Source organism: Stegodyphus dumicola, chromosome 1 (assembly GCF_044657685.1).
Source record: "Stegodyphus dumicola isolate Sdum_Otavi_A_Nest chromosome 1, ASM4465768v1".
Taxonomy (NCBI): domain Eukaryota; kingdom Metazoa; phylum Arthropoda; class Arachnida; order Araneae; family Eresidae; genus Stegodyphus; species Stegodyphus dumicola.
In genome coordinates, this window is record NC_140768.1 from 146,560,831 (window position 1) to 146,574,124 (window position 13,294).

The 13,294-nt window shown below is 33.0% G+C and overlaps 1 protein-coding gene across 1 annotated transcript in view; it reads left to right on the forward strand.

Moving 5' to 3' along the window:
* The first annotated feature begins 2,983 nt into the window (after positions 1-2,983).
* The window catches only part of ATP8A (ATPase phospholipid transporting 8A1), a 242,488-nt gene continuing 232,177 nt past the window's right edge, over positions 2,984-13,294 (forward strand). Inside the window, exon 1 of the mRNA XM_085821693.1 lies at positions 2,984-3,166. Coding sequence (XP_085677819.1) covers positions 3,127-3,166 — 40 coding nt within the window. The 5' untranslated portion in view covers positions 2,984-3,126. The remainder of the gene's footprint in view (positions 3,167-13,294) is intronic.

The following is a 13,294-nucleotide window of genomic DNA, read 5'->3' on the forward strand; positions in this document are numbered from 1 at the left end:
ACGCGGTTTCAGTTCTATGCTAGAATTTATCTGTCGTACTGGCTGGTAGGTGCTGTCATGCTAGTTTTTCTTCAACCATTGACCAGATGTTTTATATTAGTGAGATACCTGAAGCTCGCGCTGTTCAAGATAGGAGTCGAACTTCATATGTATCGATAAAACATAAATAGAGTCAGCATACGATCTCGTATTATCCTGTTGAATGGGTTGGAAGTCTCCGTATTAATAACTCAGTACTGTAATACTGGCTGATGGAAATACAAGATAAACGGGGAAGGAATATGTACTCAGTGGCACATCATACTCTCTATCCAGGTTTTAGATCATTAGGACGATGAGAAATGCGAATTTTCAATGGTCGTTTACCTTGGTGCCTCTATCCATGGATACTCTTTTGCTTGTAGATTCAAGAAGCTAGGAATCCAAACGATGGTGGTTCGTAAATACACACGAATGGTGCATTAAAAGCGAAAACAAATAATAATGGCATTGATGGGGCCTTGTACACAGCTGAATGCACCATTCTAGAAGCTGATTTTTGTGCTGATCATCGAGGGAAACTGAAGCAATACCTGCTTTGCTTAAATTCTGTGGAGTTCCTGATGTTATCGCATCGTATTTGGAGATGCTTAATGTTGTACAACACACCAAATTCCAAAATTCTTGATCCCGTATATTCTTACCAGTAACGTAGAGAGACACGATTTTCAATTTGAAACATCAGCAGTTTTATCTGCTTTCGAATATAGTTTGGAGGTTTCAACGCAGTGAAAGGATTATTCCAGCCTATTCTCCCTTTCAGGTGGATTTCAGGTTTAGTGCTTTCTTCATGGTGTAGAAATTTTATTGGCCAGAAGTGCATTTGTATAATTTTTCATATCTCTTAATTTTTTGGTAGTTTTAATTTTTAGAATGTTTTAATGGAGATCTCTTCTTTGAGATGATAGATTGTAATAACTTCTGTGTGCAAACAAGATTTTATTATTAATTAAATCTTCTCCCTGTCAACTTATGAATTAAGATTTGCCAACCATGAAAGGTATTTCGCTTTTTCACCAATCACAACGAGTCATTTGTTGCCTTTAATGTGACAGTAATTCAATCATTTCAAATGCAGTAAAAAGCACCTATTAATCAGACAAATATTTCACACTTTAACGTTTTAAGAAGGAAATCTTGCGATAAGTTTGATGCTATTTTTCTCTTGCGATTCATGGAATGAAAGAAGATTAGACATTAACAATAATTATTTTAAGTAGTAAGAATTTTATTCCAAGCTGTAGTGGAATACTACCTATTCTTCGTTATAAAAAAGTGGGAACAGACCACATGAAGGAGTGGTTTGAAATCGCAAGTCAAGTTTCAGATTGCATCGGCATCAAGAACTAATTGTGTACATTCAGAGTATAATATAATGACAATAAAGTGGAATTGTTTATTCAATACTCGCAATGGAAAAGAAAGACAAAAAATCATATTTGTGGATTTCAGGCTAAAGAATTACGAAATATTCCAGCTAATTTTTAGTTGGTGGGGTGTGCAACTGCATTCGGTGAACGTTAATTAGAAACTATTAGGGACATAAACGACTGCATATCGCTGCCTACCACTTTTACAATTGTCACTACATAAATAATTTTCTAAAATACACCATGTTTATTACCTCCTACTGAACGTTAACCAACTTTCAAATTAAACAGGAAAAAAAAATATGAGCCATTCAATAACTTTAAAGCATTTGTTAAAGAAGTTTGAAGCTTATATTCCTTGAAAGGTAAAAAAGGTTTTCAATGCTAAACATTTTCTCCAAAAAATAATTTATAATGTAAGATAAATTTTTAGAAGCTCCTTCTTGTACTGTTTGTATAAAATACCATTTACTTCTTCATTTTGATGAGATCTTTATAACAAGGTTCATACATATTGGTTTTTGACTGACTGCATATTTTTATGTCTACTTCAGACGCTTCCGAGTTAAAGAATTATATTGCCTGTCTCGGACAATTCTCTACATTCAGATTCGATTGCATTCATAAAATCATCCCAATAAAACAATAGCTTTCGAACAATATTGTGTAGTTAGTAACAGAAGAGCAAGCGCCAGAGCCGGTGTAATCCTTGCGGCCGCAACTAACTACAGAATTAAAGGGTGAATTTTTTCGGACTTTAGAAGAGCAAAATTTCGGTATGGCAAAATTTTTGGTGTTTAGGAGAAGCAGAGGGCAGCAAAGTTCCAGAGGTAAAACATTTTTAGAACTCAGAAGGTGATGAGTAGCAGAAATTTGCTCTCGTAGCGATTGCATCGGGTAGCAAAATGCCTGCCGCTGGTTCTGAATAAATGTATTGTTTGTACATAGAAAACAGACTTTATGCACTTTTCTGCTAATGAATAAAGTGAATTATTGTTATTGCGGTAACCTACTACAAATCCCCGCCTGCCTTGAGAAATCTGTTCCAGTTACTGATTCCAGAGACAGAAGGTAACCTTTGACTCGGAAATACATAAACTGTTTCTACGTTGCGGATCGAATTTAGACCCCGAAGGTTACTTATCAGCATCAAGGACAGCGAAGCAGCAGTGTGGCAATTACGCCACTCTACAGATGGCGATAATAAAGTGAGCGGATAAGGTTCGGTGAACAGCCTTGGTTGCGTCAACTTGCCTCCTTTAAGTATATGGGCGACATTTCATCATGCCAACGGAAGTAAATATCATGTGGGGAATAGGTGCTAAGGAGAAAAGGAAAATACATGGGGAAAACGGGATTAAAGATATTGTATTATTACGTCATTTTTGCCCATATTTTTAATCAACACCTTACTGGAATAAAAGAAAAACTTTTAGCGCGTGAAGTATTACTGCTTGAATAAAATTTTATATCTTATCTCTAAAACTAAACTCATTTCACTGAAACATTTTGTCGCATTGCAATATATACTTTCACTTTTACTATTCTAAATATTAGTTTATAGTTTTCGTAATCGAAATACTAAGATATTCTTGTTTTGCGTTTGAAATTTATCTGCCGAAATATGGCATCATGCATTTTCATGGGATTTGTTGTGATGTACGGGTCTTCGTAATTTAACATCTTTTTTAAGGAATTCCTAATTTGGGACGTTAATATGAAACCTGGAATTTACGGGGATCTGGGTGAACTTGCAGGTAGTTAAAATATGAAGCAAAACAATTTTCTGTAAATCTTTAATGCTTATCTGTGTGCATCTGTTTACGTATTATAATAGAATTAGGATTTTGCTTTTATTGCTCACTCTTCCACCGGATGGTATGCAGGAAAACAAACTTAACTCAGTATTTGAGGGGTCGTATTTCGTTTCCCTTCTGTGTATATTTAGATTTTATAAGTTTAACCGCACTGTTTAACATAATTTATTTTGCGCGCGCCTGTTTAATTAGTCTGGTAAATGTTAAAACATGCTACATATTATTTTCAAAGTTCAGACGTCATATTAAAATCTTGCAGTTTTTTTGCTTTAGATGTAATTTTAATGTCATGTTTTGTGTTTTTAAATTTACTTAATAATTTTAACTTAACATAATTTTAAATTTACTATATAAGTGTGTATAAGTGCATGTATGCATATACAGTGGCTCCCAAAAGTGTTCTACACTTATGATTTTCGTTGAAGTAGAGCTCTATCCATTAATTACAAGTAAACATTCTGAATGAGATTTTAATAATAAGATCTATAGTATATTCATAACAAAATAACATGAAATATTTTTTAAATATAGTGAAACTTTTTTTTAAAGAAATTAATAATAAAAAAATGACAAACATTTTATCTCGCAAAAGTCTTCGTACACTTCAAAAAAAGTCTTCATGTTTTAGTAAATATTTTCTTTTTTCATTAAATTAATATTTAGTAGGATATCCTTTAGCATCCACAATAGCTTTCAAACGTCTGGGAATAGATTTTTAATTTTTTTGTAATTTCTGTATCAATGTTCATCCATTCTTCCATCATGACTTATTGAGTTCGCTTTTCGTTTTGATGTCGTGTTTTTGTACTTTAATCTCCAATTTTTTCCAAATGTGCTCTATGGGGTTTAAATCTGGTGACTGAGGTGGTGTTTTAAAAACCTATGACAATTATAAGACACCGCAGGCGAACGTTGAGAGTCATATGCTTAGGATCGTGATTAAAAATAAAGTTGTTTCCAATACCCAAATTTTTGGCTGATAATTTTAAATTGTCTCTTAAAATATTTAAATAAAGAGAATGATTGATTATGCTATCAATAAATACCAAATTACCTTGTCCTGATGCTGCCATGCACCCCCACACAAGAACACCTCCACCGCCATGCTTAACTGTTCTAAGTTCTTAGAATGAAGTTCCTCATTTTTCCTTCTCCATACAGTTATTTGACCATTGGAACCAAAAATGTTAAATTTGCTTTCGTCAGCAAAAAGGACATTGTTCCAATATGTTTCGGGGGTACTTATCATTGATTTTGCGAATGAAAGCCTAAGCTTTCTGTTTTTGTCACTGACAAAAAATTTTTTACGGGCGAAAGGCCCCTGTAGTCCAGTTTCTCTGAGAACTCTTCGAACAGTTTCAGATGAAATTGAAGAAAAAAATTTGCATTAAATTCTGCAGAAACTTTTACAGCAGTCAAACGTGGGTTTTTCACAAATTTTCTAATACTAAATCTCTTATTACGTTTAGTTAACTTTCTCGGTCGACCTTTTCTTACCTTGTTTTCAATCCGATTTTCTTCTTTAAAGCGTTTTATCACATACTGCACTGTATAGTGCGATAAATTAACTAATTTAGCGATATTTCGAATTGATTTACCACTGCTAGGGTGAAAAATTATCAGTTTTCGAATGCTGTTTGTAATTTCTTTACCATTGCAACCCATTTTTCAATAAAAATAGAATATTATGAAGTAAACAATAAAGCAAACAATTTTTTTAAATGCCACGACAATGCAAAAATAAAAAAAGCGCCAAATGATAATTCTAATTTTGATTTTATCCAAAAATATTTCAGTGTACGAAGATTTTTGTGAGATAAAATATTTGTCATTTTTTAATTATTAATTTCCTAAAAATAAAGTTTCACTATATTTAAAAAATATTTCGTGTAATTTTGTTACGAATAGATTATAGATCTTATTATTAAAATCTCATTCAAAAAGTTTACTTTTAATTAATAGATAAAGCCCTATTTCAATGAAAATCATAATTGTACGAACACTTTTGGGAGCCACTGTATACAGACACACACATACATACACGTGTATATACATATATTTCTGAATCTGGATCTTGTACTATAAAATTTTTATAAATTAAAAAATTCACAATTTTTTTTTTTAAAGGCTTGAAGTTTTATTATTCTACTTTTTGTGTAAGAAAATACATTTCTTTTTTTAAATTCAGGAAATTTTCTTGCAAATTGCAGATGAAGTTGATCTCTTATTTTACTTTATTTTATCTACACATAATTTAAAAAGCACATTTTTATCCAAATTTTCAGAGGGGACTGAAAAGAAAAATTTTTATAAGTACAAAAACCAATTACCATTATTTGAATAACATATTTGAAAACAGGGAGATCTATGTATATGTTTTCAGAATATGTAATGAATGGTCGGCTGATCTTTGGAATATGGTAACTGGTAGTTTGGCGACATTTTGGAGGCGATAAAGGTTACTACCTAGGACTTTGGTTATAACGTGAGAAGTACTCAGTTCCGATTACGCATTATTTTGTGTGAGGGAAATGAGATATGTCATGCGACATTAATGGGCGAATTACAGTTCTTTAATCGGAAAAGGGGGGGGGGAAACGGGAAAAAATCTGGAAATTTTGTATTTAGCTTTATTCTGTGTTGTGTGAAACAGTGTTCGTTAATTTTTGGATCCTATGGCCCTAACTAAAGTGAATTCGAAATGGGTATTTAGTGGGATTGAAAGGGGTAGTAATAAGTGTTTTTTTAAGGTTGTGCGAGATAGAAGTAAAGATGTTTTATTAAAGTATTTATTTTACCTGGTACCTTGCTGTGAACTATAAGTATGATTTTAAAGATCCTGAAACAGGCGCACATACGCTTGCTTTTTATTTAGCGGAGGAAATAAGAAAAGTTTATCGGACACGTAATCAAGATTCTGAAGATTAGGTAAGTTAGTATTTTTAATTATTTGAAGATATTATTTTTATGCATTGTTCTAAATGTAAGGAGTAAATAAAATAATATGGTATTATTGGAAAATTGTTATTAGCAATGATTTTTATATTTTAAGTAGTATTTTTGAATTTAATTATATTTTAATTAAATGATAGTTATTTTGTGAATTATATGTTTGTAGGAATTTGGTATACGTTTCAGTGGAAGTAAACGTGCATGGAAATAATTTAAATATTTGACACTAAGTATTTGTAACCATTTGTAATGTTTGAGGTATGAATTTCTTGGTGACGTTTATAATATAATAGATAATTTAGAGGTAAAAGTTTTTGGATATTTTATTTCTTTTATAGGTGAAACGTTCATCTTTGGAAAGGGTATACAGTCAAAAGTCGTTAATCCGGACTCGTCGGGTCTTCGGTGATTCCGGATTATCGATTTTTCCGGATTATAGATCATCAGTTTAAATCTGGTAAAATGGCATGCTGAAATTATAAAAGTAAAAATATGAAACCGTAATTTACGAAATAAAGAACAATTATGATCTAAAGGGTATCAAAATTTACAAAAAAAAAAAAAAAAAAAGCTTAATATTTATTTGTTTACTTTATTAAACATTTCTTTCAATGTAAGTTGTTGCAGTTGCTTCGTTTTTTATGTGATAATGCATTCTCTTTAATTCTATAAACAGACATAATTTCTTGTTCAGTTACGAAGTTCCGCTGTTCAAGTCCTATAATTGCTGTGTCGAGAATAAGGACTAATTTGTCAATCGAAATTTTTTCGTTTTCAATAACCTATGTCACTTTCTTCGCTATCGGAAGCAAATTATAATGACGAGGCATTTGATTTAAATCATATCAAAGACGGAGTACATTGAGATGAAATACTACATTGAGTAAGCAGTTTTGTTACATTAAATTTCTAGCATAAGTGTAATTCGGCTAGTAGATTGTTGGAAAATGTGTTCAGTAAATAAAAAGAAAAGAAACATGTCTTTACTTCGTGAAGACAAAATGGCGGCGAAAAAAAATAGAGGGTTTCTGTAGCAGAGTTGGTAGCCAAATTTTCGCCAAAAAATCACCAAATTACCATAATCCAAAGATCAACCGAATGGTCTTTTAACAGTATATACAGTCAAAAGTCGTTAATTCGGACACCCATAATTCGGAATGATCTATAATCCGGACCTCAAAACTAAAAACATTCTGCGCATGCGCCGCGTTGACACATGCGCATAGGCGTTTACGCGTGTGCGTAAGACCTTTTACGACTGCGCATATGAGTGTGCGCAAGTGCAGAATATGTTTTCGCGTGCGCGTTTTATGTATAATGGACGTATAAGCTAAAATTATCTAATTATCTATTTCAGTTAAAGTTGATGATTGCGTTGTTCCTTAATTTTCGAATTGGATCCGGCTTATTATTTTTTGCAGACTGTAAGAGCAATTTTATAAAAGTAAGCTTAAACTTTCGATTATATCAAATAGAATTTCCGATATATATTTGTTAATATGTAAAGGATCTAAAGCGAAAGTATGTTTTGAAATCCGAAATCTGTTTATCAATTTCACGCTGCTCGGCGGGGGGAACGCCGCAGCGAGCGCGTCATGAATTGGAAGTTGATCTGTCAGCACTATCCTAATCTTCAGGGCAGATGTTTTTATTTTATTTGGCTTATAATTCCTTATTAAATTAGTATTTCATCTCGATGCGCTCCGTCTTTGATATGATTTAAAACAAGTTCCTCGTCATTATAATTCGCTTCCGATAGCGAAGAAAGTAACAGAGGTTAGTGAAAACGAAAAAATTTCGATTGACAAATTAGTCGGTGTTCTCGACACAGCAATTATAGGACTTGAACAGTGGAACTTTGTAACTGAGCAAGAAATTATGTCTGTTTAATAGAATTAAAGAGAAAGTATCACATGAAACGAAGCAAAACTTAAACAACTTACATTGAAAGAAATGTTTAATAAAGTAAACAAATAAATATTAAGCTTTTTCTTTTTGAAAATTTTGATACCCTTTAGATCATAATTGTTCTTTATTTCGTAAATTATGGTTTCATATTTTTAATTTTAGAATTTCTGCATGCCATCTTACGAGATTTAAACTGATGATCTATAATCAGGAAAAATCGATAATCCGGAATCGCCGAAGTCCCGACGAGTCCGGATTAACGACTTTTGACTGTGTAGATTAAGTATCATATGGTTTATTACTGTATGCTGTATAAAGTTTGATGAATGTTGTTTTTTAAAAATGGTTGAAAATTCCCCCTCCCCCCAATCCTCCTGGTTTGAACCTAGAGCCACATGTGAAGTTCATGTTTTATTGTGGTTAGTTTGGTGGCTATACTAACATGACCATCCCTGTGCTAATTTTTATGCAAAACCTTCTGCGAGACAGATCTGAAGGTTTCCTGTCTGTACCAGTAACCCCTTGAAAGGCCTTTCAGCTTGACAGTATTTCAAGTGCTTTATACACATTTAAGCATCCATGCCTTTGTTGGGATTCAAATATGGTTTTAAGGCTGCGTCACTTCCACTACCAACAAGCTAACATGGCAGTCTGTTTTTTTTGGGGGGGGGGTGACCTTTTTGAATGTATGTATAAATTTCAAAGCTGTATCTCTTAAAGTTTTAAAGTTAAATTGCTGCAGCAAAAGGAATCTTTAGAAAGCTGTTTTTTCTTGTATCATAACCCTACTAAATATCAAATTCTAGTGAACACTCGTGTCCTGACTGTCTTTCTGAAGCAGACATCTGTGAAAGTAATCATTTTTTCTAAAATCAGAAATGTATCTTGGCACCGAATATGACTTTTCTAAGAAGATCACTTTCATAGAAGATATCTGTAATCCTAAGTGATTGTCTTAGAAAGTTTTTTCATCGAGAAAGCATAATTTCATTTTGACTATGGTAAATGTTTTCTAAATAGAAAATATATATTTGTAACAGTCTTTTCAGTAAGAAAAGAATGGAAAAAATCACAGAATTTAAAAACTTTTTTGACAGTACTTACCTTTAAAACGAAAAGACTGTTGTATAAAGTAATAATATGGGTAACAACATTGGAACTTATATCCATGTAAAGAATTATTTGGTACATGTTGTTTTACAGCAAAACCATACACAAACTTATATTCATTTAGTGGTATTTTCTAATTAACTGTCCTGCCTCCCCCAAAAGTCTCTAACTGTTAATGATTAGTTTTTCAGCAAGCTAAGAAGTAAAAGACAGCAGCCATTTTCAAAAATGCCATTGCATTAAGAATTACATAAAACAACAAACAAAATTAAAGTGCAAGAAATATCCATACTAAGACACTTAACTTTGCTTTTGTGTGTGTGTGTGCTGTTCTTTCTGTGTAACCCTTTAGCTTCAAAAAACATCAGATTGCAAACTTTGTATCATGCACAACTTGACATTGTACCTACTGTTATTCTCCTCATGTATGCAGCAATATGTTTCGGCATAAAAAAGCATCAAAGAATTGTGCAAACTCGACATTGCATTTAACTCTTCACTTTGCATGCTGTTTTTTCTGCCCATGCACACATAAAAAAATCGGAGAATTGCACAGGTTTGGCAGCAACCTTGTTGTGATGATGTCAGATGCTGATATTTCTTTCAACTATCAGTCAGTGCAGAGTTGTGAGGCATGTCGGTTGTGTCAAAAGCAGTTGTGTAAGAACTACGATCCTGAAGTAAGCATGTCAGTGTCGGAGGACATATTACGGCTGTGTTTAGTTGAGGAATTCAATTTGAAAAATATACTTCATATTTGAAGGGATATGAATGAGCCATTGCACCTAGCAAAAATAGTTCAGTCAATTTGCATTGGAAGATGCGAGCCTCTAGGACAGCCCTTAAATTGGACCTCCATCGAGATCATTGAAGCCTTGCTGAAGGAGGACATTGAGCAGTCTCTATGTCGAATGTGTAAGGAACTTGCACAAGGGTTTTGTGTGCCGGAGCAAACCATTCAATAGCAAATACACAACTTTGCAAAGACCATTGAAGCTCAATAAATGAGTTCCCCACGTTTTGACTGAGGAAACGAAACTCCAGGTCTCGCCATTTGCTTTTCATTGCTGTCGTGCCACAAGAAAGCCCTATTCTAGGTATTGACGTGACAAGAAATGGATGTTTTACAACAACTGTGAAAGAAAACATGGATTGTCCTGTGGTTTTCTGTCATTTGTCCCAAACGAAACATTCATTAACAGAAAATACTGCTCTGTATACTTTCATGAACTGGCTCTGGTATTTTGCACTTTGAACTGCTAGAAGAGCGACATAACCATTCGCAGCCAAGATGTACTCGTATCCTAATTGTAAAGAATTGCAGCTGCACTGGATTTGGAAGCAACCAATATTAGTTAACAAGAAAGGAATGATCATTTTTCAAGACAGCACCAGGCCTCATATGGCTAAAATGACCTAAAAAGTAATCAACAGTATTATTTAAAAAGGTTTACTTCATCCTCCTTACTTGTTGGAAATCGCTATATCCTATCATCACGTGTTTTTGCTCATCGATAACCATTTGCATGACCAACAGTTCTGAAGCTGAGATGATGTCATGAAAGCCCTTGGACACTCTTTTGCACTAAGAACAGGAACTTTTACAAAAGCAGAATTTATAAACTTGTAATTTGTTGGGAACATGTAATTGAAACTAAAGCAGATATTTTCCTGAACAAAATGCATTGGCATGAAACTACAGGGTCGTTATTTCTCGCTGAAAACTATGGCACAAATTATTTTTTAGATACCTGGTAGTTGGATTTATAGACATTTTTTTCTTTAGACTCTTTATTCTGTAGGGACTATATGAAGAGCTAACTTTTATATTTAATGAGCTATTTTGTTCCTGTTGTTAAAACCATATGTATATTTATTTGCTACTTTATTTAAAGAAACTGTAGCTCATTCAGAAAAGGATAAAATCTGTACCCACTTTTTTTTTAATATTCTGTATATAATCAGCAAAAGTGTTTATGATGTTTTATTTCTAATTAAGAAATTGAGATCAGAGCATTAGCTTGTATGTAATTTAAATTGCCCATTTTAACTAAAAACTTAGTGACAGAAAAAAAATTTTTTATTAAAAAGAAGTCAGTATTTTTATTGATACTTTCTGATTTTCCCCACTCTCTCTGAAGAGCCATAAAAAAATATTGATGAGGCAATGCATCATGTGGCAAAAAAAGCATTTTTGTGGGAACCCAGATATGCACATTGGACACATGTGTTTGAATGCACATGCAGAGCCGTACCTTGGGTTTACAGCTCCCAGAGAAAGTGAAGATTTTGCACTCCTTTTTCTGTGTGCCAAGAATGGAAAACATTTCATTCTGAAATTTCTTCACATCAGTTTGTATCTCCTGGATGATGCGCTCAGGGACAAATGTCCATTCACCAACTTTCTTGGTTTTATGGCAGCCAAATATTGTTGGTTAATGTGATAATACTTAAGTGCCAATGTTTTTGTGAATTTCCTAGAAAAAAAAATTAGAGATAGTATTATATTAGCTAATGTTTAATTAATTGTGGATTATTATCACCTATTTCAGGTAATTTTTTTACATCTATGTCTGACATGGAGTCAGAAAAATGGTTCCAGGTTTATGAAATCTGTCTCCTTGAGATTAGCTGAATCAGTCCCCCTTTTTTTTTTTTTTTTTTTTCAAAATAGCATTTAAAGTTTGATTAGTTAATATAACCTTAGTTTTATTGTTTCAATATAAAGAATTTAATGTAAAAAGTTTATTACAAATGAATTCATTTTGTGAATGTGTTTTATTTGTTTCTTATATGAGGTATTTAGAAAAATTTATACCTTGAAATATTTTTATATATTTATGTATATAAGTGTATATATATGTTTACTATAATAATTAAAAAAAAAACCCATCTTAAAAGGCTTAATGTATTTGCTTTTGTAAGCTTAATGTAAGGCTTAATGTATTTGCTAAGTTCTTTCAAATATATATGTAGTAGATGCTGTAGTTGTATAGACGGAACAAAGGATTATTGTATTCTGTAGTGTGAGGTTCATTTTTTTCAGGCGTTTCTTTCAATCAATGCCTACATGACACTTCTTATTTTTTGTTATCCCCGCCGGTCAAGAAAACAATCCCTGCATAACAAAAAAAAAAATGTCGACGGTCCTCCAGTCAAAAAAAATCGAACCGTCTCTTCCGACATCCAGTGTGAGAAAGTCCCCTTTGTACTCACTTTCCTATTTGTTCTTTACTTTTTTCTTGTTTTTTGATTGCTTCCATCCAACAAACTATCTGGCACTTGCCAGTGATTGGTCTGTCAGACTAATTATTTCTCTGTCCAGGCTTTTGCCTTTTCTTCATTGGGCTATGGGCATTACAATACAGTCAAAAGTCTTTAATCCGGACGTCCATAATCCAGAATGATCTATAATCTGGACCTCAAAGCTATAAACTTTCTGCGCATGCGTCAACACATAATGCATTGACGCATGGGCATAAAACCTTTACGCATGCGCATATGCATTTACGCATGCACGTTTAATGTATAACGAACAGTAAAAGCTAAAATTATCAAATTATCTATTTCAGTTAATGTTGCAGATTGTGTTGTTCCTTAATCTTCAAATTGGATCCGACTTATTATTTTTTGCAGACTGTTAGAGCAATTTTATAAAAGTAAGCTTGAACTTTCGATTATGTCAAATAGAATTTCCGATATATATTTACTAATATGTAAAGGATCTACAAAGCGAAAGTATGTTTCGAAGTCCATTAAACAAAAAGTGGAATTGCTGCCAAAAAATGGATAAAGGCATATCCTCTGTTTCTCTAACCATTCCGAAATCTGTTTATCAATTTCACGCTGCTCTGTGGAGGGGGGAGGGGGAGGTGCAATGAACTGGAAGTTGATCTGTCAGCACTATCCTTATCTTCAGGGCAGATGTTTTTATTTTATTTGGCTTATAATTCCTTACTAAATGTACTATTTCATCTCTATGTACTCCGTCTCTGATATGATTTTAATCAAATTCCTCATCATTATAAATATCACAGATATACATCAAATAGTTTTCTGGTTGCAATTTTCTAATTTTGACTATGCGTTACGCATAGT